The sequence below is a fragment of the Diadema setosum genome, chromosome 8, assembly GCF_964275005.1.
Source record: "Diadema setosum chromosome 8, eeDiaSeto1, whole genome shotgun sequence".
Lineage (NCBI taxonomy): Eukaryota > Metazoa > Echinodermata > Echinoidea > Diadematoida > Diadematidae > Diadema > Diadema setosum.
Window position 1 is genome coordinate 40,627,361 of NC_092692.1, and position 27,140 is coordinate 40,654,500.

The following is a 27,140-nucleotide window of genomic DNA, read 5'->3' on the forward strand; positions in this document are numbered from 1 at the left end:
TGTGCGCGCGCTGTCTGGAGTTCCTCAGCCAGCTGCTGTGTGTGGTGGCAGAGAGCCAGTCCAGGCCAGCCGTTGTTGTTCGGCGGGGCGGCGCGGGCGGGCGATGGCGGTGAGGGATGAATCGGCTTGCTGTGCTGTGCTGGTGTGCTTCTATACTCTTTGGTGCGGAGTAGACTCCTAGTTGGTGTAGGTACCTAGTTGTAGGTACCCGGTAAAGTTGTTTAGATTCTCAGTCATCAAACCGAAAAAGCTTACAAAGATAAGAAAGGAAGGTGATACCCACTTCACACAAGAGCCCCGCTCTTTTTTTGTGAGCGTACGTACGTTTGCCAGGGACATGGCCGCTGCCGAGTTACAGAAACTTTTAGTCGAGCTTCATGACATCTTGACCTCAACAAGCAGCCATGCGCCTGAGACAGCTCAGGATTTGGTCGTAGACATAGCGCAGCTATGTTTAAAACGAGTGAATGACAATGAACTTGGTAAGCACATGTTTGGGGATGAAACACAGTCTGTATCACTTGTAATCAGTGATAAGTGTAGCACACACACGTGACACAGTGCAGTAATTAGTGGCGGGTTGTGCATTACTAACTATACACAGCAGCCCAGTCGCTGTATTTGTATCTCACAGCGTCTGGTCGGGCTAGTAGTACTAGATGGTGTAGTAGTATAGTGGACCGTGGTGCATGTAATACCCTTGTCATTTGTGGTAATAGTACATATAAATACGTTGCACCATGGCCTGGCCTGGGCCTGACTTGCTGCAGTGCTTACATTTTATAAAGGTCCAGATTGGAAATGTGATGGGGGCAATCTTCAAGCATGCATGACTGGTGCAATGCCAATGGACAGGGGTTTGGGGCTTGGGCGCACACATGCATCAGAAAATGTGGAGTTAATTAAAGGGTGTGTGCAGTTCTGGTTGAGGTGCACGGATGAGGATTTAGCTTTTAACGTTTTGCGAGATATTCAGAAACCACTCTACGAGATGTCAAAGAGCATGCAATTCTAAGGAGGGGTACCGGTATCAAAAGTTTATTTGATGAAAATCGGTTTGGAAATGACCGAGATATCCAAAAACAAGGTGAAACAAAGAGATCCTAAAGGCGTGGCCTGTCGCCTTTTATTATTATTATTTTTTATCACTTTTTTGGATATCAGCCATTTGAAAACCAATTTTCATCAAATAAACGTTGAATCCTTCTTAAAATTACATGCTATTTCATATTTCATAAGGGTTTTCTCATTATCTCACTTAGGAATGTTCAAAACAAGAATCCTCACCTCAACCAGTACTGTAGAGTCCCTTTAAACATTTTTGTTTTTGTTTTTGTTTTTTATGCCTCTGCCACGAAGTGGTGCCGGAAGCATTATGTTTTCGGGTTGTCCGTCGGATCCTTCTGTCTGTCCGAACCTTGATGAATTTTTGTGGACAGTAACTAAAAAACTGTTTGAGATATCCTAATGAGACTTGGTATGTATATGCATGAGTGGATGAAGTTGTGCCTATCAACTTTTGGATGCACATGCTCAAGGGCAAAGGTCAAGGTCAAATGCTCAAAATTTCACTATTTCCCCCATATCTATGCAATGACTGAAGGTATTTTCTTGAAACTTAATGTATACACGTACTACCCTATAAAGATTCTCTGGTTGGAGTTTTGAGTCATGAAGTCAAAGGTCAAGAGGTCAAATGTCAAGTGAAAATGTTAAAATTTCACTTTTTAGCTCACCTGAGCCAAAGGCTCAAGTGAGCTATTGCGATCGCCCTTCGTCCGGCGTCCGTCGTGCGTCGTCCGTCGTGCGTCGCCTGTCGTGCGTCGTCCGTCGTGCGTAAACTTTTTACATTTTCATCTTCTTCTTGAAAACCCCAAGACCGATTTTCATCAAACTTGGCAGGTAGCATCCCTAGGGGGCTAGGAACTCAATTTGTTAAAATGGGCACCATGCCCCACCCAGGGGCCCCAAGGGGGCCCAAACCCCCCAAAATTAAGGAATCTGTAAAAATCTTCTTCTCTAGAACCAGAAGTGATAGAGCTAAGTTAATACTATGAGTTAGTACATTGATGACTATAGTTTCAAGTTTGTTCATGGCAGAATCAGGGGTGCCCCCCTTGGGACCCAGGGGAAGGGGGTGGGGAGGGGTCCTAATGGGGCCTAAATTGTACATTTTCATCTTCTTCTTGAGAACCCCATGACCCATTTTCACCAAACTTGGCAGGTAGCATCCCTAGGGGGTTAGGATCTCATTTTGTTAAAATGGGCACCATGCCCCACCCAGGGGGCCCCCAGGGGGCCCAACCCCCCACCCCCCCAAAAAAAAAAAAAAAAAAATGAAGGAATCTTTAAAAATCTTCTCTAAGATAAGCTAAGATAATACTATGAGTGAGTACAGTAATGACTGTAGTTTCAAGTTTGTTCATGGCAGATCCAGGGGTGCCCCTCTTGGGGGCAGGGGGGGGGGGGGGTGGGTTGGGAAGGTCCAAATGGGGGCCTGAATTGTACATTTTCATCTTCCTGAAAACCTCATGATGGATTTTCGTCAAACTTGGCAGGTAGCATCCCTAGGGGGTCAGGATCTCAATTTATCAAAGTGGGCACCATGCCCCACCCAGTGGGCCCCAGGGGGCCCAAACTCCCCCAAAATGAAGGAATCTTTAAAAATCTTCTCTAAGATAAGCTAAGATAATACTATGAGTGAGTACATTAATGACTGTAGTTTCAAGTTTGTTCATAGCAGATCCAGGGGTGCCCCTCTTGGGGGCGGGGGGGGGGGGGGGGGGGGGGGTTGGGAAGGTCCAAATGTGGGCCTGAATTGTACATTTTCATCTTCTTCCTGAAAACCTCATGATGGATTTTCGTCAAACTTGGCAGGTAGCATCCCTAGGGGGTCAGGATCTCAATTTATCAAAGTGGGCACCATGCCCCACCCAGTGGGCCCCAGGGGGCCCCAATGCCCCCAAATTAAGGAATCTTTAAAAATTTTGGCCCTTATTGTACATTTTCATGTTCTACTTGAGAATGCCTGGTCAAATTTTAGTAAAGCTGTGAATAATTTAGATTAGTGACTGCGTGAAAGGTGAACTTGCGATACTCGGGTGAGCGCTAGACCCGCGGGTCTCTTGTTTCTCCATATCTCGGAAATTGTTCAAGGTATCTTCATGGAACATACTACATACAGTTAAACTCGCATATAATAATAATAATAATACAGGGTACTTATAAGTATAAGTATAAGTCGATCTTCTCGGGACTGAGCAAAACACATCGACTTAGGCGATTTTCGACTTGTGCGTAAGTCGAAAAAAATTGACTTACAGTTACATGTATGTTGTCTACTCCGGTGTGCCGCAACATGGGTTGCCCGGCAGGGCCGCGGCAAACTGCATGGACAGTGCATTAGTATTGGCACAGGTCCGATTACTTCACACCCTTGTTAAACCTTGGGAAAGTGAATATGAACGATATTTGAGCAGTGATTGATTCCAGTTTACCATACCGTGGCTTGAAATGCGTGTAGAGGTGCAATTCTGATTTACCCGTGCCCGTAACTTTCCCCCTGCTTTCCGCTCTGAAAACTCAGCAGCTTCATCCATACCACTCCACTGCACAGCGCTGCAAATGCTAAGCTACGCTGCGAGCTCAATAATACCGTACATGTAAATGAATGCATGTGTACTGTAGGAACGCCTTACTGCGAGTGGAGCAATACACAGCCCAGTCCCTGTACGTACGTAACGCGACAGCTGACAGGGCTGTACCAGCGCGCGGACCTCCAAACACGAAGAGTTCAATGATCGCATGCGATCATTTTGAATTTTGATACTTTAGATCATTTTTTTTATGTCACAAACTCATCTGACAAACAAAATAATAATGAGTAATAAATAATGAATAATAAATGACAGTGATTTATTACACAATAAAATCTTATTCGACTTAGGCACACTGAATTCAATGGTTTTTCCGTGAAAGTGTTCTTGGAATTTCATCGACTTAGGCGAGTATTCGACTTACAAAATTCGACTTGTGAGTGAATTAATACACGTAAGTCAATGGGGAAAAATCAGGACTTTTTAAAATCATCGACTTACGCGATTATTCGACATATGCGACGTCGACTTAGGCGAGTTTAACTGTAGTTGCATGTAATGACTGGCGGTGATTATCTAGGGAAGTTTGGGGTCATGGGGTCAAAGGTCAAGGTCGACTCTTCAAAATTTCACCTTTTCCCTCATATTTATGCAATGCCTGAAGGCTTTTTTTTGAAACTCAGTGATGTACAGGCCTCGAAATAGGATTTTGGAGGGGCAAGGCCATTTAGAAAAGGGCGCTTTTTCCAAGAGGCCGGGGCACTTAGGTCAGTCAGAGGGGCACCAAGGCCACATTGGAAAGGGCATGTTGGGTGTTTATATGTGATGTGAATGCCCCATAGAGCTGTATGCTATCGACCGTGCTGCTACACTCCAGCAGCGCACGCACGCATAAGATCTCTCTGCAGCAGACGACGTTAGGCAGTAGGCCATACGCAATACGATGTAGGTTCTGTAATACAGTACGTTCTCAACGCGTACGCCGCGCTCGCTTTGGAGCACTTCCGGCGCCATTTTGCTTTGAGCATGTGGGCATGCAATGCAGAGTGAGAGAGATGGCAATGCTCGCAGCCGTCCGGCAGGCCTGGCATTTTTGAGCATGGCGCTTGCGACCACTTGCTCCGGCCCGCCGCTGCCTAGCTAGTAACTCTATGGCCGCTGCGCTGCGGAGGCAGTCGGGACGGTAAAAGCCGGTCGGGCGTACATGTACGTAGACTTCTACACGTCGTCTCGTATCTCGGAAAGATACTTTGAGTTTGAATCAGATGTATTGGGACGCGAGTGAACTGAAGGTATGACATTTGAGATCAGGAAAGTTGTTCAAGCTTATTAAAGTGTAGACTTTGAGAAAGGGCATAATTGATACGTCATAAATAATAACTTTCATTCCAAAAGGGCACCACGGCCACAAGAAAAAGGGCACATTTTTTTTGGCCGTAACTTTGATCAAGGAAAAAAAGGCATTGCGGCCAACGAGAGGTGCACCGATGGCCATGGCCATCGGTGGCCGTCGGTTGATTCGAGGCCTGGGTGTATATGTATTACCCAATAGAGATTCTCTGGGAAGTTTTTTGCCAAAAAGATCAAAGGTTAAAGGGGATGGCTAGTAACCGATCAGTGGGAATCAGTAGGAATGCTGAGGGATGATTGTTCCAATCCTTGTGGGATTCATTTAAGAGTACATTATGTATCTACTGTTGTGTGAAAATTATTTGCTTCAGAACGGTCTCGTATTCAAGTAATGTGCAGATTAATGCCCCGTCACTGACCAGGCACGCTAACCTGGAAACATTAAACTGCACATTACTTGAATACGAGACCATTCTGAAGCAAATAATTTTCACACAACAATAGATATATAATGTACTCTTGAATGAATCCCATAAGGATTGGAACAATCATCCTCCAGCATTCCCACTAATTCCCACTGATCAGTTACTAGCCATCCCCTTTAAAAGGTCAAAGATCAAGTGAAAGTGCTGAATTTCACTTTTTCCTCCATCTCGGAAGAGGCTGAATGGTTACTTTACTATTTAAAACAAATTATGATTTTCTCCCATACCTTGACAATGAGTCAATGCATAAACTTTCAAAAGTATCAGAAGTCAAGTAAAAGTCCTAAAATCCACAAATACATCCTTTGTTAGAAAATACTTTATTGCCATTCATCCAATTAAACCTAGTTCAAGGAAGTGAACATTTAACATATTTTGGACAAACATGTCATTTTAATACTTTGTCAATTATGTGAAACTGTCATCACACATTGTCAAGATGTACTATAGACGGTTGACCTAAAGAATCATGCTTTATGGCGGAGGCATACCAGTCGACATAGCGACATTTTGTTTTGTTTGTTTACCTTTTTGCTTTTGTTTTTGCTCTCAAGCTGATGAACCTCTGAAGTTGTACCAGAGAATTGCAGCTGAAGGTTTTTTTTTCTTCTTCTTCTTCTTATTAGCTTATGAACCTAGAAGTGACAATATAAACTGCCCTCCCAAACTTTAAAAAACACTGGCCCTGTCTAGTGCAAGGAGATGTTGGGGCCATAAAAGGAACTCGATCTTTAATTCCCAGTATTGACATCAAAATGACCCTTACTGGTATTTTACTGTTATAAAGTGACCATGGTAAACAGAATATTCTCGCAGTATTTAGCTTCTGCATTATGTTATTTCACCTGACTGTCTTTGGCTATGAATGAAATCATTGTCATGCAGTGCCCGATGCAAACAAAAATAACAAACTCCACCTTGTTACATGCTCGCTATACCAGGGTAACTCCCCTCTCTGTTTGCTATGCATACATTCTGCTGAAATAAGCTACCACTGACTTTGTTGAATTGTGAGAATATAATGGATTTTAACGCTACTGAATTGTGTGGACAAGTAAAATGTGCCAGCCGGTAGTTTTCCCCTGCTCTAGTGGTTTGGTATTCATTTTAATACAAATGATTTGGGCCCAGATACAAATACATGTAGTCTGTATGGCTGAATTTAAAGATGGTCATGCCATGGTGCCTGTTACTCTGGCTGGCATGAATTACATAGATTTATTAGTTGTAATGTACCTTATAGTCTAAGCTGTACATATGTTATGAGAGTACAGTGCATGACGTGGTTGGCAGGTAATGAACATTTTGTTCCTCTTTGAAATAAAGAAGGTGGGAAGAAAGCACAAAATGAAGAAACTACTGTATCCATTCCTCAGATTCAAAATCATTTAAACCTATCACACCTTGACAAGGTGATATGATACTAGGCATTTCTGCCCCCATTCCTTCTTATATGCTCGTCTAGATTTACATTGCAGGCTTTGAAAATGTAAGACTATTGCAAATTCTAATGTTTACCTCAATTTTGACCTGTAATGTTTATAATTTTTCTTTTGTGCAGCATTCTGCTGTTCTGAACTGTTCAAGCAAGAATATGGCCTCATCAGATATCTACAGAAGGCTGTTGGAAAAGAAGAGGTAATTAAACTTCTTTAGACTTTAGTTAGAATTACTCTGTAATTTCTGTTTCATCAGTGCTGTGTTTTACATGTGTGTAATTTCCCTAACATTATTCAACTTCGTGTGAAATATGGAAAAGTCCTTGTGAACTATTAATTTTCTTCCCCCCCCTTTTTTTGGTAGAAGTATTTACTCAACTGCCATAAATCTTCAGTTAGGTGACACCTACAGTGTACAGTCAAAATCAGACAGTAGACGACAATTTGCAGCCCTTGATTTTATATATCTAAGAATTATTCATGGAAATACATGTATGTGTGGGAGTCATGATAAGGGATGTTGATGCTGTGACTTGCCAACATGAAAATGAAGTCAACTTTTCTGCGACGCACAAGACATGCTATATTTTTGTCTAATAAATGACTTTGCTCTTGGAAGCAAGAACAGGCTTTCATTTAGGCTCACAGTCAATGAAAAACATGATGCATGAAACTGATCCAGTTCCATTACAAGCTATTGAGATGTAGCCAGAAAAAGACCTGTCATTTACTAAATCAATTCACTTTTGTAGGGCCCAGAGGAATTTATCTATTCAAAGGTATACTTTGTTGAAAATGAATGCAAAAGTATCTAAAGTTTGTGTTTTGAGCATATGACTTAGGTGTTTTTTTTTTTTTTTTTTTCAATTTCACTATTAGTAACTGCTCTAAAGTTATCCTGAAGGGAAGGGGAAAAATTATGGCTTTTCAAAGTTTGATAAATCTAACTGCAAGTGATGATTGACGATATTTGAATATTTTACAGTTCAAAGGAAGCAAGGAACAGGCCTTGGATTTTTTACTGGCCTTTGTGAAGAAGGCAAAGGAGCTAGTTCAGAGCCATGCCAAGAGCATCAAGGATGTGTGTATGTCTCTCTACACCAGAGACAAAGCTGCCAAGGTCAAGGCCAAGACTTTCCCACTCCTCATTGAGGTGAGTGTGTTTGTATCAGAGCTTCTTAAGCTTCTGACTAAGTTTCTACTGTATGAAACACTGAGTAAGACTTCTTGTTTTCAGTTTGAAGTATGACATAGTGAACAAGAGAGAGAGAGAGAGAGAGAGAGAGAGAGAGAGAGAGAGAGAGAGAGGGAGAGAGAGAGAGAGATTGATTACAATTAAAACTTGTGGAAGGCACAGTGGGCAGAGGTTGAGATTTGCCAGCCATGAACAGTAAAGCATGGTTAAAGTAGGTTTGGCACACAAAAATCTTAATTGTAATGAAAAAAAAAAAATTGTATAATAAGTCTGTGAAGGTAGGTAGTATCATGTATGATGCAACCGCAGTCTGGTAATTCCCTGTTGTATTCTTTGCAGTTGGTGGGTGTCGCATCGCAGAAGGCATCTGCTGATGAGCTGGGTGTGGTTGCCTTGCTAAATAAGTTCTTTGAAGAACTTGCATCTCCCAGCAAGCTGTCACAAACAGGTAAGATATGAGAAGTCTCTTGGGAAGTGCTTCACTGTCATGTTTTCAATATATGGTGCAGTCAACTCAAGTTAACTGGAAAAGTTTGAATTTTGATGGAGCTGTGAGCTGGCAGAATGTCAGTTGTTTCCTTTTTTCTACATAACTAATGAGATCAAGTCAAAGGGGCCTCTGCCAAAGATTTTGCTAGGATCAAAAGCTGAGGCCCCTTGGACTCAGTTGTACTGAACTATCTGGCCATTATTAGAATACCAGCTTTCTGCAGCTTTTTCTCCTTATAACTAACATCTTGTAATTTAGTCGACTACATGTATGCAGGCACTGGTGAACACCAGCTCACAGTCCTAGTGTATACTGTATGTCTGGAGAAGAAATGTTGTCACTGTCAAAAAAATCCCTAGATGTTCCTTTAACAGTAAAATTATAATATGTGTGTGTGTGTGTGTGTGTGTGTGTGTGTGTCGAGATGATTAGTGTGCAGCAATCTCTCATTTGAATGAAGTGAATGAAGATGAGTGAATAATTTTCAGTAAATGTTGTGGGTGCTGACATTGAGGAATGGACAATGCACAGGTACAGTCCAAGACTTCCTTCATGCCAGATAAATGAAGGGAAACAGAGATTATGAGTCAAGTCAGAGACAAGCAGTATGAGGCTAAGTCTGTAGATCAATAGTCAGGTGAGGGTTCTCATGCCAAAACACAGCAAATTATATAATCTCAGAGAGTAAGGTTTTAGATTCATCAAATGCCCCATCCTTTATGCAGGTGCCTTTCATGTCAATTCATTAAGTGCAGATCATTGTCCTGCACTTAACTCTTCTGCCTTACCAGTAATCCGTGGCTTTCAAAATGTATATGTTGTCACAAATTGATAAATGGACAAGCCAGCTAATTCTCAGAAGCAGGAATTGAATTTTAGCAAATACAAGGATTCGCTTTCTTAGATGGATACATGTGAGTGCACTGTTAAAATAACAGTGTTACTGTTATCACATTAAGATCATGGATACAAGCTCCCAGCAGTGCATGAAACACAGTGATGTACCAAGTGCAATGATCTGTGTGAGTATTGTGGTTCTCACAGTGCCCTTTTGAAAATAGCAGTATCTCTGTAACATTATGACTTTTGGATACAGTGTCTTTCTGTAGAGTTTTCTGGAATCTGAGTCACATGTTCTTATTAGTATTTGGTGAGGAGTATTTGCAGTGGAGTAGATGAACCATGATTCCTATCATGTGATAATGGTAAAAACAAAACAATGGAATGATACTTTCATGATTTTCCAATTTTCAACTAAACTATTTTGCTGTACTCATATCTTCTGCAGTCAAACATGGCATCTACCAACTGCTTGGAGTGTTAGCTGAGTTCTACCCTGAGTACATCGCAAAATACTCTGACAGAATTCTCAATGTGCTGATTTCCATGTTGAAGCAGCAGGTAATTTGACTACCTTGTGAATGAAAATGTAATTAGAATATCGTTGCAATTCCAGTGACTTATTTTAAATATAAAAACTGTTTGCCATATGCTCACATGTAGTTTAGCTTTTGATAGGCAACAGCTCTCCACTAATCTTTATATTTTGTGAAACAGACACTATCACTGATAAAAAGAGAGACCATACTAACCTTGAATGACATTGGTTAGCTGATTCTCAGACAAAATTTAAATTTGATCATATAACCTTTAACTCTGAACTCGAAGGCTGAGTTATTCTGTAACATCTGGGTATATGTCAACTTGACTATATACACTGTAAATGTAGTGTATGATGTGCATTACAAAGTTGCCTTAAAGGTACTAGCCAACATTTGCAAACCCACGAAAATCAAAACTGCATAAAACAGGTCCAATATGACTTCAAGTACAAGTTATAACAGTAACATACCTCACCTGTCGCTCTTTGTCTATACCATTCGATAAAAGAGAGAAAATCATCGTTTTAAAATCAATTTTCAAACCGGGTCAACCCGACCCAAAATCGAATTACGAGCGCGGGCTATAGCTACGTACATTGTACATGTAACACGTACGTGGACCGGAGCTAACGAGCGTTATACGCATGCATACGGATTACGGTGCATTTTCATTATTTTTATGAAAGTAATGGACTAATTGGAACGAAATTTTGCACAGGTGTTACTGCAATCATACCCAAACTCCATGCTAACTATGAGACCAATTGCTGCAGGTTTACAAATGTGGGCTAATACCTTTAAGGCTCTACTTCTTTGTACTTATGGAAGTCCTTACCGTGAGACCTCTGTATAATCTCTCTATGCAACACTCATGTAGTATGCAATTTGTGGAAGACAGCTATTAGGCAAACATCTTCTTTTGTCCACTAGAACTCGGGACCAGTCAATGTATTCATCTCATATTTTCTTGATGAGACCAACAAAAGAGTGTGAATGTGTCGGTGTGTGTACTTCCATGCAGCATGGTTGAAAATGTTCTTGAAATGACTCTTTGTTGTAGATGACTTCCAAGACCAAGAAACCTGAGATGATGGTAGTAGCAGGAGGACTGTTGGGTCTGTCTCATTTCCTGGTCAACTTCACTCAGTCAGTGGAAGAAAGTAAGATAATCCCTTCTTGATTCATTGATACTGGTAGTGGTATGGAGGGTAAGGAAGAGTGGAGCTTGGTTGAGCTTTAAAGAGTATATCAGTTGTCATGGTGATCTCCAGTGTTTCATGGTGACAAACAAATTGAGAACTATAAGTTTGCATTTTTAAAGAAATCACTGATTTCTAGATTTGAGTATTTTGTTCAAGCAATGATGGGAAAGTATCTTTTGAAAGTCTTTACTCCAGCCCTTGTTTGTCTTACATACACAAGTGTGCATTTAGAGTGATGAGTATCATTTGCCCATTGTTGATTGTTGGTCTTTTCACATAAAACAATTGAATAGATGCTGGTAGATGGCTCAGATTCAATGTGAAATTGTATTCAGAGATGATCAAAGGAATGGTAGGATAGATAATTGGCCTCAAATCTGATATCTGTTTTCACAAGTTTATATTTTCACTATTCTTAGAGTTGAAGAAATGTTTATGTGAAATAACAATTGTCTGATGTCTTTAGATGCCAAGCATTCCAGAGAGATCTATCAGTATACGAGTATGGCCATAGACCCATCAGCTGACACAACACGCTATGATGTCCCCAGGGCCGGCGTTCAGCTACTAGCAAGACATGCAGCCCAGTTCAATTTGTATCTCTACAAGGACTATGAGGTAAAGTGTGTAACATCATCCTGGGGTTAGAGGTTAAGATTAAACTAATTGCACTCAGGAGTGATATCATGTCCCACCTGACTTCAAGGGAATAGATATTAAACCTCATCCTAACAGACCTTCCCTGGGTGCGCCCTGGTGTTCACCGACGAAGATTCACCCATGTTTACATTCCACTGATTCCATGAAACACGGATTGAATGCTAAGTGCCCCGTTTTAACAAGCATTGCTTGAAAACCTCCTCCAGGGATGTTACCATAGTAACCCTCAGGCATCCCTGTCGCCAGCTGGTTGCTGATATGTGCCCATTGAGTACTAGTATTGCGCATCTACATGATTTACATGACTACATATAACAGCGGCCGGCGACAGTGCTGGTTACCTGAGTGTAGCACTGGTCACATGACGCCTCTGTGGAAGATCACCCTGTGAGCATCATTAACAGACACCTTCGCAGGGTGGCCTCCCGCGGTTCGCCAGAGGCTACCTGTGCCTATCGTGGTCGATCACACGGTAAGATTTTGCTGGAGGCTACCCCAAGGCTACCCTGAGGCTGTCCACTGTGTTGCGTCTTAACAGACACAATCTTCCCCAGAGGCTACCCCAAGGCTACACTATGTTTTATGGCCTGGTAAGATGGGACTTTAGAGAAAATGGGGTTTTTATAGATGTCAATTCAAGACTCCTTTTGTTGGACCGTATAGTGTTGCTTTAAATGCATTAATGGGAATGATATCAATTTCATTTCTTCTTCCATTTTGAGTGGAAGTACTCTGTACGGGCGTCCAGCTAGATTTGTGTTTCTCCGCACATTTATCTATACCATACATGTTTGGTAAATTGATGTACATTGCTACGTCTTGTTTAGGTGATCAATGATCGTTTGTCATTCTGGAGCCAGCATCATAATCCTGAGATGAAGTGGGCTGGTGTGAGTGCCCTGCAGAGCTTCCTTCGTACTGTAGCTGACATGTTGGTAGAGAGAGCAGAGACAAAGAGTCAGGGAGATATTTCAGTCCTGAAGGTGAGATCTAAAGTCTTCTTGTTTGAAGTGAAATGAGTGAAATCCAGGACCAAACCAATTACCTTACTAATGTGATAGAGTGTGCACAGCCAATCATGGACTAATAGATGAAGAAAATAATTAGATGCAGTCTTTAAACATGATCTATGCAACATCCTGATGGAATGTTTTGTGTGATGTAAGTTAACCAACCTAGTAATCATTTTTTGAGTAATATGTAAGCTACTTGCATTTTAAGTTGGAAAATATCAGTTGAGCAGCAAGTGTAAGAATATTTTTTTGCTGTTTTATCCCTTCACACCTCTTTTCCATTAACACAAAGTTATTATAAAGATTAAAATTGCCTTTTCCTCGATTATTTTCCTGTATTGAAAATATTAAAATCGGCCAGAATCTTATAAAAGCTCCAGTAATGACAGAGAATAGTCGACTGAGATTCATTCTGGTTTTTTTTTTTTTTTTTTTATGCCTCCACCACGAAGTGGTGCCAGAGGCATTATGTTTTCGGGTTGTCCGTCCGTCCGTCTGTACGTCCGTCAGCATTCGTTTACGCGATAACTTGAGTAATATTGACTGGAATTTTACCAAACTTGGTCCAAGTATATAGTGTGATGGGGCAATTACTTGAGTATATTTTGGGTGAAATCGGCCAAAGGTCAAAGGTCAAAGGTCAAGGTCAAATCATTAAATTGTACCTGTTTACATGATAACTCAAGACTGGATTCAGCAAATTTCACCAAACTTTGTCTGAGGATGATGTATGATGGGACAATTCCTTGATTAGTTTTTGAGTGAAATTGGACAGAGGTCAAAGGTCAAAGATCAAGGTCTAATCCTAAAATTTATCTGTTTACGTGATAACTCAAAACTGGATGAAGCAGCTTTCACCAAACGTGGTCCAAGGATGATTTATGATGGGGCAATTAGTTGAGTAGATTTTAGTGACATTGGCAAGAGGTCAAAGGTCAAAAGGTCAAGGTCAAATGCTAAAAATGTTGATATTTCCCCCATATCCATGCAATGCCTGAAGGTATTTTCTTGAAACTTAGTGTAGACATGTACTACTGCATAAAGATTCTCCAGAGAGAGTTTCATGTCATAAGGTCAAAGGTCAAAAGGTCAAAGGTTAGATGAATATGTCACAATTTCACTTTTCTCGCAAATGGTTCAATGTATCTTCATGGAACTTGGTACATATGCATAGTACTGACTGGCAGGGATTTTCTAGGGAATGTAGGGGTCATGGGTCAATAGTCAGGGGGTCAAAGGGTAAGGTCAACTCCTCAAAATTTTACTATTTCCCTCATATACTATTATATGCAATGATTGCATTATTATTTTTAAAACTAAAACTTGATATATTGGCCTACATGTATTCCCTAATGGAGATTCTCTGGGAAATTTCCAGCCAGAAGGTCAAAAGTCAAAGGTTAAGGGTCAAAGGCCAGGTTTAAATGCAAAAAATATATATATTATACTGTAATTACACTGTTTCTTCATACCTTGAAAATTACCCAATGCATAAACTTATAAAAGGGTCGGTCAGAAGTCAAGTAAAAATTCTCAATTCCCCAAATACAGGTACCTGCACTCTTGGACAATTACTGTAAAAGTGGATATTTTCGCGCGACTAATTTTTCGCGCTAGGCCGGGACAGAAGAGTTTCGCGTGTTTTTAATTCCGCGGAATCAAGACATCACGCACAGGAACGTATGGCAAGCAAAAATATTCGCGTGTTTTTATTTTCGCGCTGGTTTCTGGTTGCGCGAAATTCGCGAAAATTTCAACACCGCGAAAATTTCCACTTTTACAGTATAGCAAACCTAGTTCAAGGAAAGTGAACGTTCAAGATATTTCTGACATACCTGTCATTTCAATATTTTCTCAGTTTTGTGAAACTGTCATAACACATTGTGAAGACATTGTACCATACACCTATTGGGAGAATCATGCATTATGGCGGAGGCATCAGTCGCCATAGTGACATTTCTAGTTTTAGTTGAAACTGTCAATCATTATCTCTAGACATGCGGGACTTTAGTTTTAAGGAATGCTGTCTAATTCATGTATCATCTTTATACCCCCGCCACACGTAGTGTGAAGGGGGTATCTTATATAGGAATCACCATGATGTTGGTCGGGCGGGCGGTAGGGCGGTCGGTCGGTCGGTCGGTCTGTTGCAAAATATTGCGTCGCGAACTCCTCCTACAGTTTTGAAGCAATTTAAATGAAACTTAGGGTTAGTGATGATATTGAGGTATAGATGTGCAAGACATGTTTTTTGTGTTTGTCGGACAATGCGTTGCCATGGTAACCATAATTTTACCAAAACCTTGTGGATTGAATAACTTCCATAGTATTTAAGCAATCAATTTCAAAATTGGTATCTATGATGATCTATAGGTGTAGTTATGCAAGACACTCGTTGTGTTTGTACTTGACAAAGCGTTGCCATGGTAACTGCATGTTTTCAAAATCTTGTGGAGTGAACAACTTCCACAGTTTTGAAGCAATAGAAACCAAATTTGGTAGGCATTATGGCCCTGATGTATAGATGTGGAACACATAATTTTGGTGTTTGTCACACAAACCGATGCCATGGTAACCACAATTTTACCAAAACCTTGCAGATCAAATAACTTTTCCATCATTCAAGCAATTAAAGTCAAATTTAGAATGTATCGTGATCTAGAAGTGTAGTTTTGCAAGACACCAATGTGTTAGTTTAAGGAAAATGTGTTGCCATGGTAACTACTCATTTTTGTATCAAAGTAAACCATTCAAGCTATGAAGGTCAAATTTGGTGTGTATGATGGTCTTTAAGTGTAGTTATGCAAAATGTCCCTTGTGTTTGTATCAGACAATGCATTGCCATGGTAACCACACTTTTTACCCAAACCTTGTGGAACTCAGTGTCAGCTCAGTAATTGTACAGTAAACTAAAATTATTCTGTTTCCAATTCGACAAGTGCACAAACTTGGTATTAACCCGTTTAGGACGTGTCCCGAGTATACTCGGGCTGACGTTTTCCAGGCTGTGGACTGGTCCCGAGTATACTCGGGCTGAGAGAGTGAAATGAACACGCATTTTTAAACTTAGAATTTCACCAACAATACGATGCCTATGTTGAAAATGACTTATATTTTGTGGGACTACACACATCAGAGTTGCCATGTGTGAACATTTTGTGATGATTGGTCATATCTTATGTCTATAAACAAGCAAAATATTGACAAACATGAGTGCAATTTTCACGACATTCAGACCTTCGCAACGGTCGGGAAACTGACCAATGACGAGCGACCAGCCGCACGCTCTGGCGATCTCATTTGCATCGGTATGCAAATTGTCACACTCAAGTGAAAAGCGTGCGTGCGGCGTTCAAGACCGTTGCGTGCACGCACCTACCTTTTTAGCACACATTTACATGATAAAGTATTGTAGCATACTACTTCGTGTTATAATTATCAGGAATGCAATGTCGTACTTATGGATCTTCTATGAAAGCCACCTCGGCATGACAACCTGCTTACCATTATTGGCATGAAATGTTGGCCTTCTTCTTCCGCTAACGAGTCCTGGGATTTGCCAAAACTCGGCGAATTGAATAAATTCAAAAGTAAATCTTTTGCGTGTCCCTGCATGCATGTGATGTGTGTGAATGTTTTTGTGTCTGTTTGTTATCATGACAGCGATGTTACTTGTAATTGTTTGAAGAGTTTTACCGTCATGAATAATATTCTGATTATGTTATAAAATCGTTTAAAAAAAGAAACCACTTGGCCAAGAACAAACCGAGTAGGGGATGTACTGCATACAAACAACGCAGTCGATTGTGCTACTTCATCAAAGTCGTAAATTCATATAAATTGAATAGACCAGGTGGCCAGAGTATCAGGTTACATTGTACCTCCTCGAATAGACAGGATGTTGATACAAAAACATTCCTAAGACGCACTCGTAGACGCCATCTGAAAAGTCGGGGATTATGAGCCTAATAGAGAAGTTCAAAGGCCGATTACAGACAGTCTCTTTTTTCTGCACCGGTCCATAGAATGCATTATAGTGATGTGCTTCGTATCTATTACGTAACCACTTTTACGGACCCCAATGATTTTATGGTTGTTGGGTAGCGAATGTGCAAGTTCTCATGTGGTTGTAACCAACATTTATATGTATAGAATTTAAACTTCGACAACGAAATACGTTGCAATAAAGCGAGTAAACAAGACATATGGCATTTTTTTTTCTCTCATACGCTTAGCATTCGCCAAAAAAATTGCAGATATAATTATGATGTTCGGTATTTGATGTTTGCAGCATTTCAAAGAAGTAGTCAAAATAAAATAATATCCCATATTTCGATGATACAGACGATGGTGATGTCGACTGTTTAGTCTTTTTTGTTCTAGTTCTGTATGAATTCCTCATAATATGCTAATATTCGGCTATAGTCGCTCTGTCAATTACTTATACCTTTAGAAGTCTGAGGTGTTTTCAGTCCACTTCTTTCGTAAGTTCACGAGTCAATTTTTTTTTTCGATCATTGAGTTCAATCCATTTATAATCAGTCAAATATGACAACTTATACCGAAAGAAAGCGACTTTTCTTTTTTTTTCTTTGTAGAAAGCGCTCCAAATTTGCGAAGTGGTGATTCAATTTTGCGAGAGACGGAGATGTGATAACCACATCGCTTCAATTGAACACTTTGTTTAGGAGCAAGGTATTTCGCGCAATAAAAACATGAAATTAATGTTCTTGTCTTATCTCATGTTTATCGATGTAATCAATTTTTTTTCATGTTGCTATTGAAGTAATTTATGCACTTATCGTGCCTGTGTATTTTTTTTATGTCTACGTATATCTCTGCATTTAGGTATGCCTACATTCATTCATTCCATTAGACTTCGTGAAATCGCATTGAAGCATTTTCATATTCATAAACGATTGCAGCAAATGCTCGTTTCCTTTATACATTATGCTTATTGAATGAGATTGTTAGTACTTCATTTTTGTTTTTGTCTTTTATCGGGGGATGACTGGTATACACAATAAAAAAAATATTGATTTACACTCATGACATAAGAGAAGATCATTTCAGCAAAATTAGCCGTCTGTTATGAGATATCAAAGAATGCCGGGAGAAATGTCGTTTATTTCAACAAAAATATCGTCTTTTCCTTATTTTCTGAAGTGATGTAATAATTGTAGGTCTTCAAGCCTGTGTGGCTTGTACTTGCCATACTTCCATGATCATGTCGGCTTCTTCTACAGCTGCCGGATGGCCAACCTTTTTTTGTTGCTAAATTGAATGAATTTCTCCGTCGAACTCGGGAATACTCACCTGCGACCCTGTTTGAAAAGACGCTCTCTCATATTGAGACGAATTTGAATTCTCAATGGACATTCTAATTTGAATTGTGTTAAGGCTACGTAATTTGAAGTGATAGGATATAGTGAAAGGAAACTGAGATTGAATGAACATCTTCATTGTGCGATCTTTTTTTTTTTGGCGATTTTGAATTACCTAACTGTAAAATTAGAAGACAAACGTACACACACACACAAATTACTGCAAAATCTTTGCATAATGTTGAACCATTTTGAACACTCGAATATGCCGTTTTGCTCTTCCTTTGTAATACATTTGCCTCGATTAGTGCTGCTTCGATTTATCTCATTGCATCTCATTACTTTCCTTTCCAGCTATCCACTTCTTCATTCCCATCATCTACAATTAATCGTTTAGATTGAATATCCCCATTGATGGTGGCGATCACCTTTCCAAGATACTTTGCCTGTATTATTATATATAATCTCATAAGATATCACCATAACACAGATTATAGGCCAACCTAGGCGTGTGTAATATTTCATTTCGTTTGCAAAAGTGTGTTCAGATTACCGTCCATGGAACTAAATTTAGAAGACCAGCCTATTTTTTATCTCTTTATCTCTCAATCTTTCTTCTTATCGCATAGACTCCGATGTTTCGTTTGCAGACCGGAAGAGCTCATAAATGCTCCATCAACTGACTTGAATAGGTGTTTTATATATATATATATCTATCCCGTTTGCTGATGATTATCATGTCACTGTGTGACATTTAATTTCAAGTGATGTGCAGTGAACAATACCTTCCCGCCATTACGGTAGAGTTGTAAGGGAATCATGATTGCACATAAAATTTGCAACATACAACCCGACAGTAAACTTACAAATGCGCTGGTTGATCTCCTTTATTCATCTCATGGAAACCTAAGTCATATAATTATGGTCGAAATCTAGAGGCAGTCATGATGGATAATTTCACAAAGCAAACGTCTTTATACAAAAATGCATGGAGTTCGCAGGTTTAGTCACCATTAGCTGTCAAAGATTGCAAGAAAGATGCAACGATTTATCTGAATATTGAACATCCCATCAGGCTCTTGTCAACATTATGAAAATTGTTGAAACAAAACCAAGAAACAAACTCAAATGGAAGATTGGTTTGAGAAACTCAACTTCGATGTTGCTTGAAGCTTTTTTTCTCTCTCTCATACTTATGAATGACAGTCTGATTATGTTATAACATCGTTCAAAAAATCTACTCGCCCAACGAACCAAATAGAGGATAATATACTTTATAATAGTCATCATTTTCATACAATGCAAGAGCCGATATTGCCACTATGGGGTCTTACAATTATATTTATCATGGTGAAACACAGCGTAACATGTGCGCGTGTTATAGGCAAGAACACTTTGAATAGACCAGGTGGCCTGAGTATCAGGTTACATTGTACCTCCTTGAATAGACAGGATGTTGATACAAAAACATTCCTAAGACGCACTCGTAGACGTCATCCGAAAAGTCGGGGATTATGAGCATAATAGAGAAGTTCAAAGGCCGATTACAGACAGTCTCTTTATTCTGCACCGGTCCATAGAATGCATTATAGTGATGTGCTTCGTATGTATTGCGTAACCGCTTTTACAGACCCCAATGATTTTCTGGTTGTTGAAAATCCAATGTGCATGTTCTCATGTACTTGATACGAACAATTGTATTACAGAATTTAAACTTCGACAATGACATACGCTGCAATAAAGCGAGAAACCAGACATACGGCAGAAGTTGTCTTTTCTCTCTCTCTCTCTCTCTCTCTCTCATACGCTTAGAATTCACAAATAAAAATTATGATGTTCAGTATTTGATGTTTGCAGCATTTCAAAGAGGCAGTCAAAATAAAATTACATCCCATATTACGACGATACCGACAATGGTGATGCTGACTGTTTAGTCTTTTTTGGTTCTAGTTTTGTATGAATTCTTCATAATATGCTAATTTTCGGCTATAGTCGCTCTGTCAATTATTTATACGTTTAGAAGTCTGGGTTTTCCAGTCCATTTCTTTCGGAAGTTCACAAGTCAAATGATTTCGCGATCATTGAGTTATAATGGTTTTAGCAACACACTACCGTTTTGTAGCTCAATCGATTTATAATCAGTAGAATATGGTAACTCATGCCTTAAAAAAAAATAAACTTTTTTATGTAAATTTGTAGAAAGCACTCCAAATTTGCGAAGTGATGATTCAGTTTTGCGAGAGACGGAGATGTGATAACCCGTCGCTTCAATTGAACACTCTACTTTGTTTAGGAGCAAGGAATTTCGAGCAATAAAAGCATGAAATGTTCTTGTCCATCTCATATATTGATGTGATCAAATGTTTTCATGCTGCTATTGAAGTGGTTTATGCACTTATCGTGGCTGCGTATTTTTTATAATAATTGCATTATGCATCTCTGTATTTACGTAGACCTACTTGCATTCATTCCTTTAGACTTCGTGAAATCGCATTGAAGCATTTTCATATTCATAAACGATTGCAGCAAATGCTTGTTTCCTTTATACATTATGCTTATTGAATGAGAATAGTACTTCATTTTCTGTCTTTTACCGGGCGATGACTGGTATACACAATAAAACAAAATAATATTGATTTACACTCATGACATAAGAGAAGATCATTTCAGCAAAATTAACCGTCTGTTATGAGAGATCGAAGAATGTCGGGAGAAATGTCGTTTATTTCAACAAACATATCATCTTTTCGTTATTTTCTGAAGTGATGTAATGATTTTAGACCTTCAAGCTTGTGTGACATGTGCTCGCCGTTCTCCCATGGTCATGTCGTCTTCTTCTATCAGCTGGCGGGTGGTCAACCTTTTTGTTTCTAATATGAATGAACTTCTCCGACGAACTCGGAAATGCTCACCTGCGACCCTGTCTGAAAAGATACTCTCTCACATTGATGCGAATCTGAATTCTCGATGGGAATTCTAATTTGAATTGTGCTAATGCTACATTTTTTGAAGTGATAGGACATAGTGAAAGGCAAACGAGGTTGAATGAACATCTTCATGGCGCTATCTTTTTTTCTTTTTTTTTGTTGGCTATTTTGAATTACGTAACTACGAAATTGGAAGGCAAACGTACACAAAAAATGACTGCAAAATCTTTGCATAATGTTGTACCGTTTTGCCCTTTTTTGCCGTTTTGCTCTTCCTTTGTAATACATTTGTCTCAATTAGTGTTCCTTCATTTTATCTCATTACATCTCATCACTTTCCTTTCCAGCTATCCCCTTCTTCATTCCCATATATACAAGCGTGTAGATTGAATATTATCATTGATGGTGATGATCGCTTCTCCAAGATACTCTGCCCATAAAATTTATATATGTATGTATTTATATATATATATATATACATTACATATGTATTATATAAAACGTAGAAAGATATTACCAAAACACAGGTTGTATGCAAACCTCATCTTGTATAATTTTGCATTGCGTTTGAAAAATCTTTTCAGATTATCTACCGTCAATCAAACAAAATTTAGATGACCAGCCTATTTTTCTCTCCTTTTTCTCTTCTCATCGTATAGACCCCCCTGTTTCATCTGAAGAGCTCATACATGTTCTGTCAACTGGCTTAAACAGGACCGGTGTTTTATTCTTAGTTTTTTTTTTTCTATGTAAGAAATAACGATACTCATTTAGGTTGGTGATTACTTTTTATAATAATTAAATATATGTCTTGTATCACTGTGTGAAATCTCATTTCACTTGATACATAGTGAATAATCATTATCTTCCCGACATTACGTCGAAGTTGTAAAGGAATTGTAAGATCGCACAGAAAAATAGCAGCATCAAACCCCGATAATAAACTCACAAATCCACTCGGTGATATCTTGTATGCATCCAATGAAAACCTATTATAAGTCGCATGATCGAAATTTGTAGGTAGTCACGATTGATAATTTCAGGAAGCAAATTTCTTTATACAGACTTCTTCAGGGGATGGCAGGTATCGCGCAAGCGTGGATTATGCATTTTTATTCGTCTCAAAGAAAGTTAGAAAGATGCAAAGATTTGTTTGAATATTGAACATATTCCAGGCTCTTGTCAATTTTATGGGAATTACTGAAACAGAACCAAGAAATAAACTCAAGTGGACGTTATTCTATTACAAAATTCGACTTTGATAAATCAGTATCACCAATTCTACTTGTAATATTACATCGTTGATGGTTTGCCTAGTGTTGAAATAAAGCCACGTGCTTCTGTTACAGACACGCGAGCTTTGTATTTGGATACAAGTAGCGGGGACAAACAAGGTGTAACAGATTTTCAAATGTTGTATACAATGAATAAACTTCCTTCTGTTTCCAAAATTCATTGACTAACTATGGTAAGGAATTTTGTGAACAACAGGAAGTCAAGAGTGGGTTCGTGTGCCTTCGATATCGCCACAATACGAGATTTACTTGGCGTGTCTTACAGTCGTGTAAATGGAAATACGCAAGCCTGTACACAATCCTCCGATCGATCGCTTTTCATTGAAAGACTTTGAAGGCTTGTGATCAACGGATTACAGTTTCCATAAAAGATTGCCTCCATGAATCAGTAAATTCAAGACAATTATGTAGTAGAAATTTGCGACACCCTCGACATAGCCTGGTGCCCAATAATAAAAGACGCTATTCATTTGAGTTCACGAGGGAACGTAAATTGACGATCGTACAGTACGTTAAGTTCAAACCGCGCGCGCGAACCCAGATAGCGAAGGGAAGCGACATTATTATTCATGAGCGGTCGTTATTCATCCAATCAGAAAGCGGATTCCTACACCGCATACACGGCAATTTGATGATTGGGTAGAGCGGGACCGTAAGTCACACCCCCTTAGTAACCCTCGGTTCGGGCTCGATTTTGGAAAACCTGTCCGTCTGTGGGGGTGTTCGCTCGCCAAAGCAAACCGTCCTAAACGGGTTAACGTCATTGCCCTCATGACATCACATACTAAAAAGCGACACTAGGGGCGGGGGTATTAATCACCTTCAGTGATAATTCTAGTTTAGTTCTAGATAAATTTACTTGAGTGGACATCTGTGTGTGTAGAATGAATGAAAACTTTATATTGCAAATTAATTTTGTTATATTGTATGAACAGTACTTCATTCGTCATTTCCGAGACATCATCAGAGAACCCAACAGCAGCTCTAAGGCTCTCTTCACTGCTATCAGAGGCTATGGTATCTTTGCTGCGGTAAGTTAAATGTCAGAAAGCTAAGTCTGCTTTTACTGGACATACAGCATATACTTTACAGTGTGAATACAATGTACTTACATAATCTCCTTCATACAGTTCAGTAGAGAAAACTTAGTTTCCCTGTAAGATGTAAAGGGGTCCATTGACACAAAGTAAAGAAAATACAGCATTCACGTCACTCTAAGAAATAGGTGTAATGATTTTGATGTATGACTTTGCATTATGTAAAGCCATTTAGCTTATTCTGTTGAATGCAAGAGATTAATATCTAGCATATTCCTTATTTTTTTCATCTTGTAATATACTGTACGAGCTGAAATTTTTGCGGTGGTTTTATATTCGCGAATTTCGCGAATCGCCTTCGAACCGCGAAAATAACAACACGCGAAAATAACAACGCGCAATTAAGTAAGTTCAGTTAGACCCTCGTAACCGCGAAATTAACAACACGCGAAAATGTCCTCTAAGTAGCAATTCGCGAAAATATCTGTACGCGAAAATTTCAGCTCGTACAGTACATTTCAGATCATTGCTGTAAACTGGTAGATTCTGTAAATTTTCTTGGAATACCTGTAATAGTGTAACTTTCAATGTCATCCAAATGTTACCGCCCAGTTCAAAACACACAAAATGTAGACCAGAATGAGTTTCCATTTTTCTACACAGTTTAAAAAGAGTAAGCTCTCAGCTTACTCTTTTAAATGGCGATCACACATGTACTCCTCTTATGCTATATCATCCTGTTTGTTTATCTTTCAGCCTTGCAAAGCATTCATGAGTCAAGATGACATCAGGTTCATGTTCAATGAGATTGTACAGCAAAGTGACCAGCAATTTCTTGTGTGAGTACAGCTGTTTGTTTGGATGGTGTGAAAGAATTATGTGTTGCTGCATTGTAATCAGAGACAATAGAAAATGATGTTGTTTACTTTTTAGTTTGAGTTGAGAGGATGGGAGGGGGAAGGGCACTCTTGCCTTTGGGGTGTCGAAGAATTATGCTTGTGGTTGGGTCAAAGGTCAGTGCTGCATTCCCCCTCCCTTTTTCTTCCCCCTTTTCAGTTTGAAGAATATTTGGGTAGAACCCTAAGAAACCATTGATTTCCCCCTTTTTTCAGTCAAATGTATATGTGTGTGTGTGTGGGGGGGGGGGGGGGGCTTTTTGGCATCCAGCACAAGTCTTTAAGAAATGAGTTACATCAGTCTACATCTGTTTTATCAAACTGAAATGTGTCACTTTTCATGCAGACGCATTGCTGTTGGGGTGTGCAAACATATTTGTTCGAAGTATAATGTGACAATGTCCTAATCAATGCAGTCACCTAGCTGGCTCTAGATGAGTTTACTGCTGCAGCAGGAGAGGTGTATCACTGTTAATCAGTGAATGGTCGTTTAATCTTTCTCTGTGATTATAAAAATTATTTGACTCAGGCAAGGAGCAGAGGAGAGAGTGTCCCAGCTACCAACCTATCTACAGGCCCTAGCCAGTATCGTAGGACAGCTAGATGAGGTAAGCTTGTGACTTTTGTCTCTAGCATGTAGACATGTAACATACAATGTAAGTGTAAAAGAGAATTTGATAGTCATTGTAAAGAAAGTAATAATATCACATTGTATAGAAGTGTGACAGATAGTCAGTCTTATCTCTTTATTCAACAATGTTACAAATCCATTGGACCGTGATTTTACTAAATGATGCTGAGACAAGCACAATGCCTGCACAGCACTGTAGGAAGCGTAAAGCGATGTCTCTTTCTTACACTACTCAGAGAAAGGAAAAATATTAATGTTTGAATAATCTTGATTTGAGTCGCTTGATACGATTATTAGTTGTGCTAATTCATTCAACAGGTAAACACTGTCACTTTTTTTCTAACTTGAAAAGGAGTATTAACAAAACCATGGTCAGAATACAGTGAGAACATAACACCAAGTCCTGTCATATAGAATTGAATTTGGAATATAAAAGTGTCATTCCCCCCCCCCCCCCCCTTTTTAAAATTGGAGACAAGTGAAGGTTTTGACATCTACAGGAGAAGTAGAAGTATTAACCTATGGATCTCATTTCAAACTTTGCTTGATGGTTTTAATACAGGTGACTGACACATTCCTAGCATCCTTAGAGAAGCTGATTGTCGTGGTGTTTGGTAGCTATCCTCACCAATCTCGTAGTAGTCAGTGGACCAGTCATAGTGCTCTCCTACAAACTCTCATTGCACTCTCCACAAAGGGAACTATTCTACACATCTTCCTCTCCAGAGTTGGTAAGTGGGATATGCACTCTTACAAATATTATACAAGTAACAATGAAGATGATGATTTAACCTGACATATGTTCGTGTGTTGTGCTTACAGAGCTGACTTTCACTGTCCATTCTAAAAGTCTTCTATAAACCAGAAGAATTTGTAAACCATAAGGATATAATGTATGTTCACATTACATGTATGTACTTACATATTTGCTTGTTTATTATTCATACTTGTATAGAGTTTGAAATTTGTAACAGCATAGAAGGATATGTATTTGTATTTGTCATGTATTTATCTTTGAGACTTTTGACGTTGAATTTAGCACAGAAATGAGGTTAAACTACTTTTACACATGTCTTTTCATTTTATCAGATCTGTATTGACAACTACATATGACCAATGTGCTAAAGGGCTTTATGGTACAAACATTAATGAGTCAACATATCCTGTAGGTGAATTATCTCCAACTCCATAATACCGGAAATACGTCAGTTGTTGTCAGTATTTATCAACACAGGTCAAATTACTGAATTTTGTTTTAATTTTGTTTTTCCTATTAACCATAATTACCTACGGGAGTGTCATACACTTGTTCTTTTGATTTCCACACACTCATTCTCTGTCCTAAATGACCAGTGTACCAGTGGATACTTCGGACCTGCTCTTTCCCTGTCCTCATTGATGTAAGTACAAAACTGATATTTCCCTTGTTGTCTGTTCAGCAATCATTGTTTGTTTTACAGAGATTAACCCATTGAGGACGAGCGATTTTGCTACGATACGCATTTCCCGTAGACAACTGCCCGACTCGTCCTTTATGGGTTAAATAGTTTAGTGAAGGAAAGCTCAAACTGTTGTCTCGTTCCATGATGCATGAAATTTAAGTTGATATGACTTAACACAATTTCATTGCTTACCTTCTAAGCCCAATTAGAGTAAGTCAAGTTACATTTAGTATGCATAAAACAAATCTGTCTGGCAAAGTTGGGTACCTCTTGCCTTTTAGTTTGAAATGAATCACTTTGTACTGACATAATGGACATTAGAATGAAGTTTTGTGCTTGGTAGAAGTAGAATGTAAGAGAAAATACAATGTTTTAGTGAAACTATGTAACAGAAAATGAAATGTTTTAGTGATAACTTTGAATGAGAGTTGATGTGTCTGGAGTCTGAATTGTTTGTTGGTTCAATGTCATCTGTCAGGGGAGTCCTTCAGCTGATGGTGTTCGGGACACAGAACTGGAAGATGAACTTGAGATTCAGCAGGATGCTCGCAGGGTGTCTTACAAGAGCTTCCTTGAACTCTGGATAAGTCTGCTGGATAGCAAGTACCTCAAGGTTGGTTAGCTTGGAAGATGATGAATAGTTCGCCCTTCTATAGATGTAGACTTAAGATGGTATTGTATGCGATGTATGCATTTGAAATAAGGGATGATTTAGTTCACATGAAATAACTTTAATAAGTTGGAATTAGGGAACCTTGGTTTGTGTGTAGGGGTTC

The 27,140-nt window shown here is 39.2% G+C and overlaps 1 protein-coding gene across 1 annotated transcript in view; it reads left to right on the forward strand.

Moving 5' to 3' along the window:
• The first annotated feature begins 99 nt into the window (after window positions 1-99).
• LOC140231591 (DNA-dependent protein kinase catalytic subunit-like) overlaps window positions 100-27,140 on the forward strand; it is a 119,973-nt gene continuing 92,932 nt past the window's right edge. Inside the window, exons 1-14 of the mRNA XM_072311737.1 lie at window positions 100-482; window positions 6,993-7,069; window positions 7,856-8,023; window positions 8,405-8,513; window positions 9,844-9,956; window positions 10,998-11,097; window positions 11,606-11,757; window positions 12,627-12,782; window positions 23,294-23,389; window positions 24,152-24,234; window positions 24,821-24,899; window positions 25,485-25,653; window positions 26,276-26,322; window positions 26,843-26,977. Coding sequence (XP_072167838.1) covers window positions 338-482; window positions 6,993-7,069; window positions 7,856-8,023; window positions 8,405-8,513; window positions 9,844-9,956; window positions 10,998-11,097; window positions 11,606-11,757; window positions 12,627-12,782; window positions 23,294-23,389; window positions 24,152-24,234; window positions 24,821-24,899; window positions 25,485-25,653; window positions 26,276-26,322; window positions 26,843-26,977 — 1,629 coding nt within the window. The 5' untranslated portion in view covers window positions 100-337. The remainder of the gene's footprint in view (window positions 483-6,992; window positions 7,070-7,855; window positions 8,024-8,404; window positions 8,514-9,843; window positions 9,957-10,997; window positions 11,098-11,605; window positions 11,758-12,626; window positions 12,783-23,293; window positions 23,390-24,151; window positions 24,235-24,820; window positions 24,900-25,484; window positions 25,654-26,275; window positions 26,323-26,842; window positions 26,978-27,140) is intronic.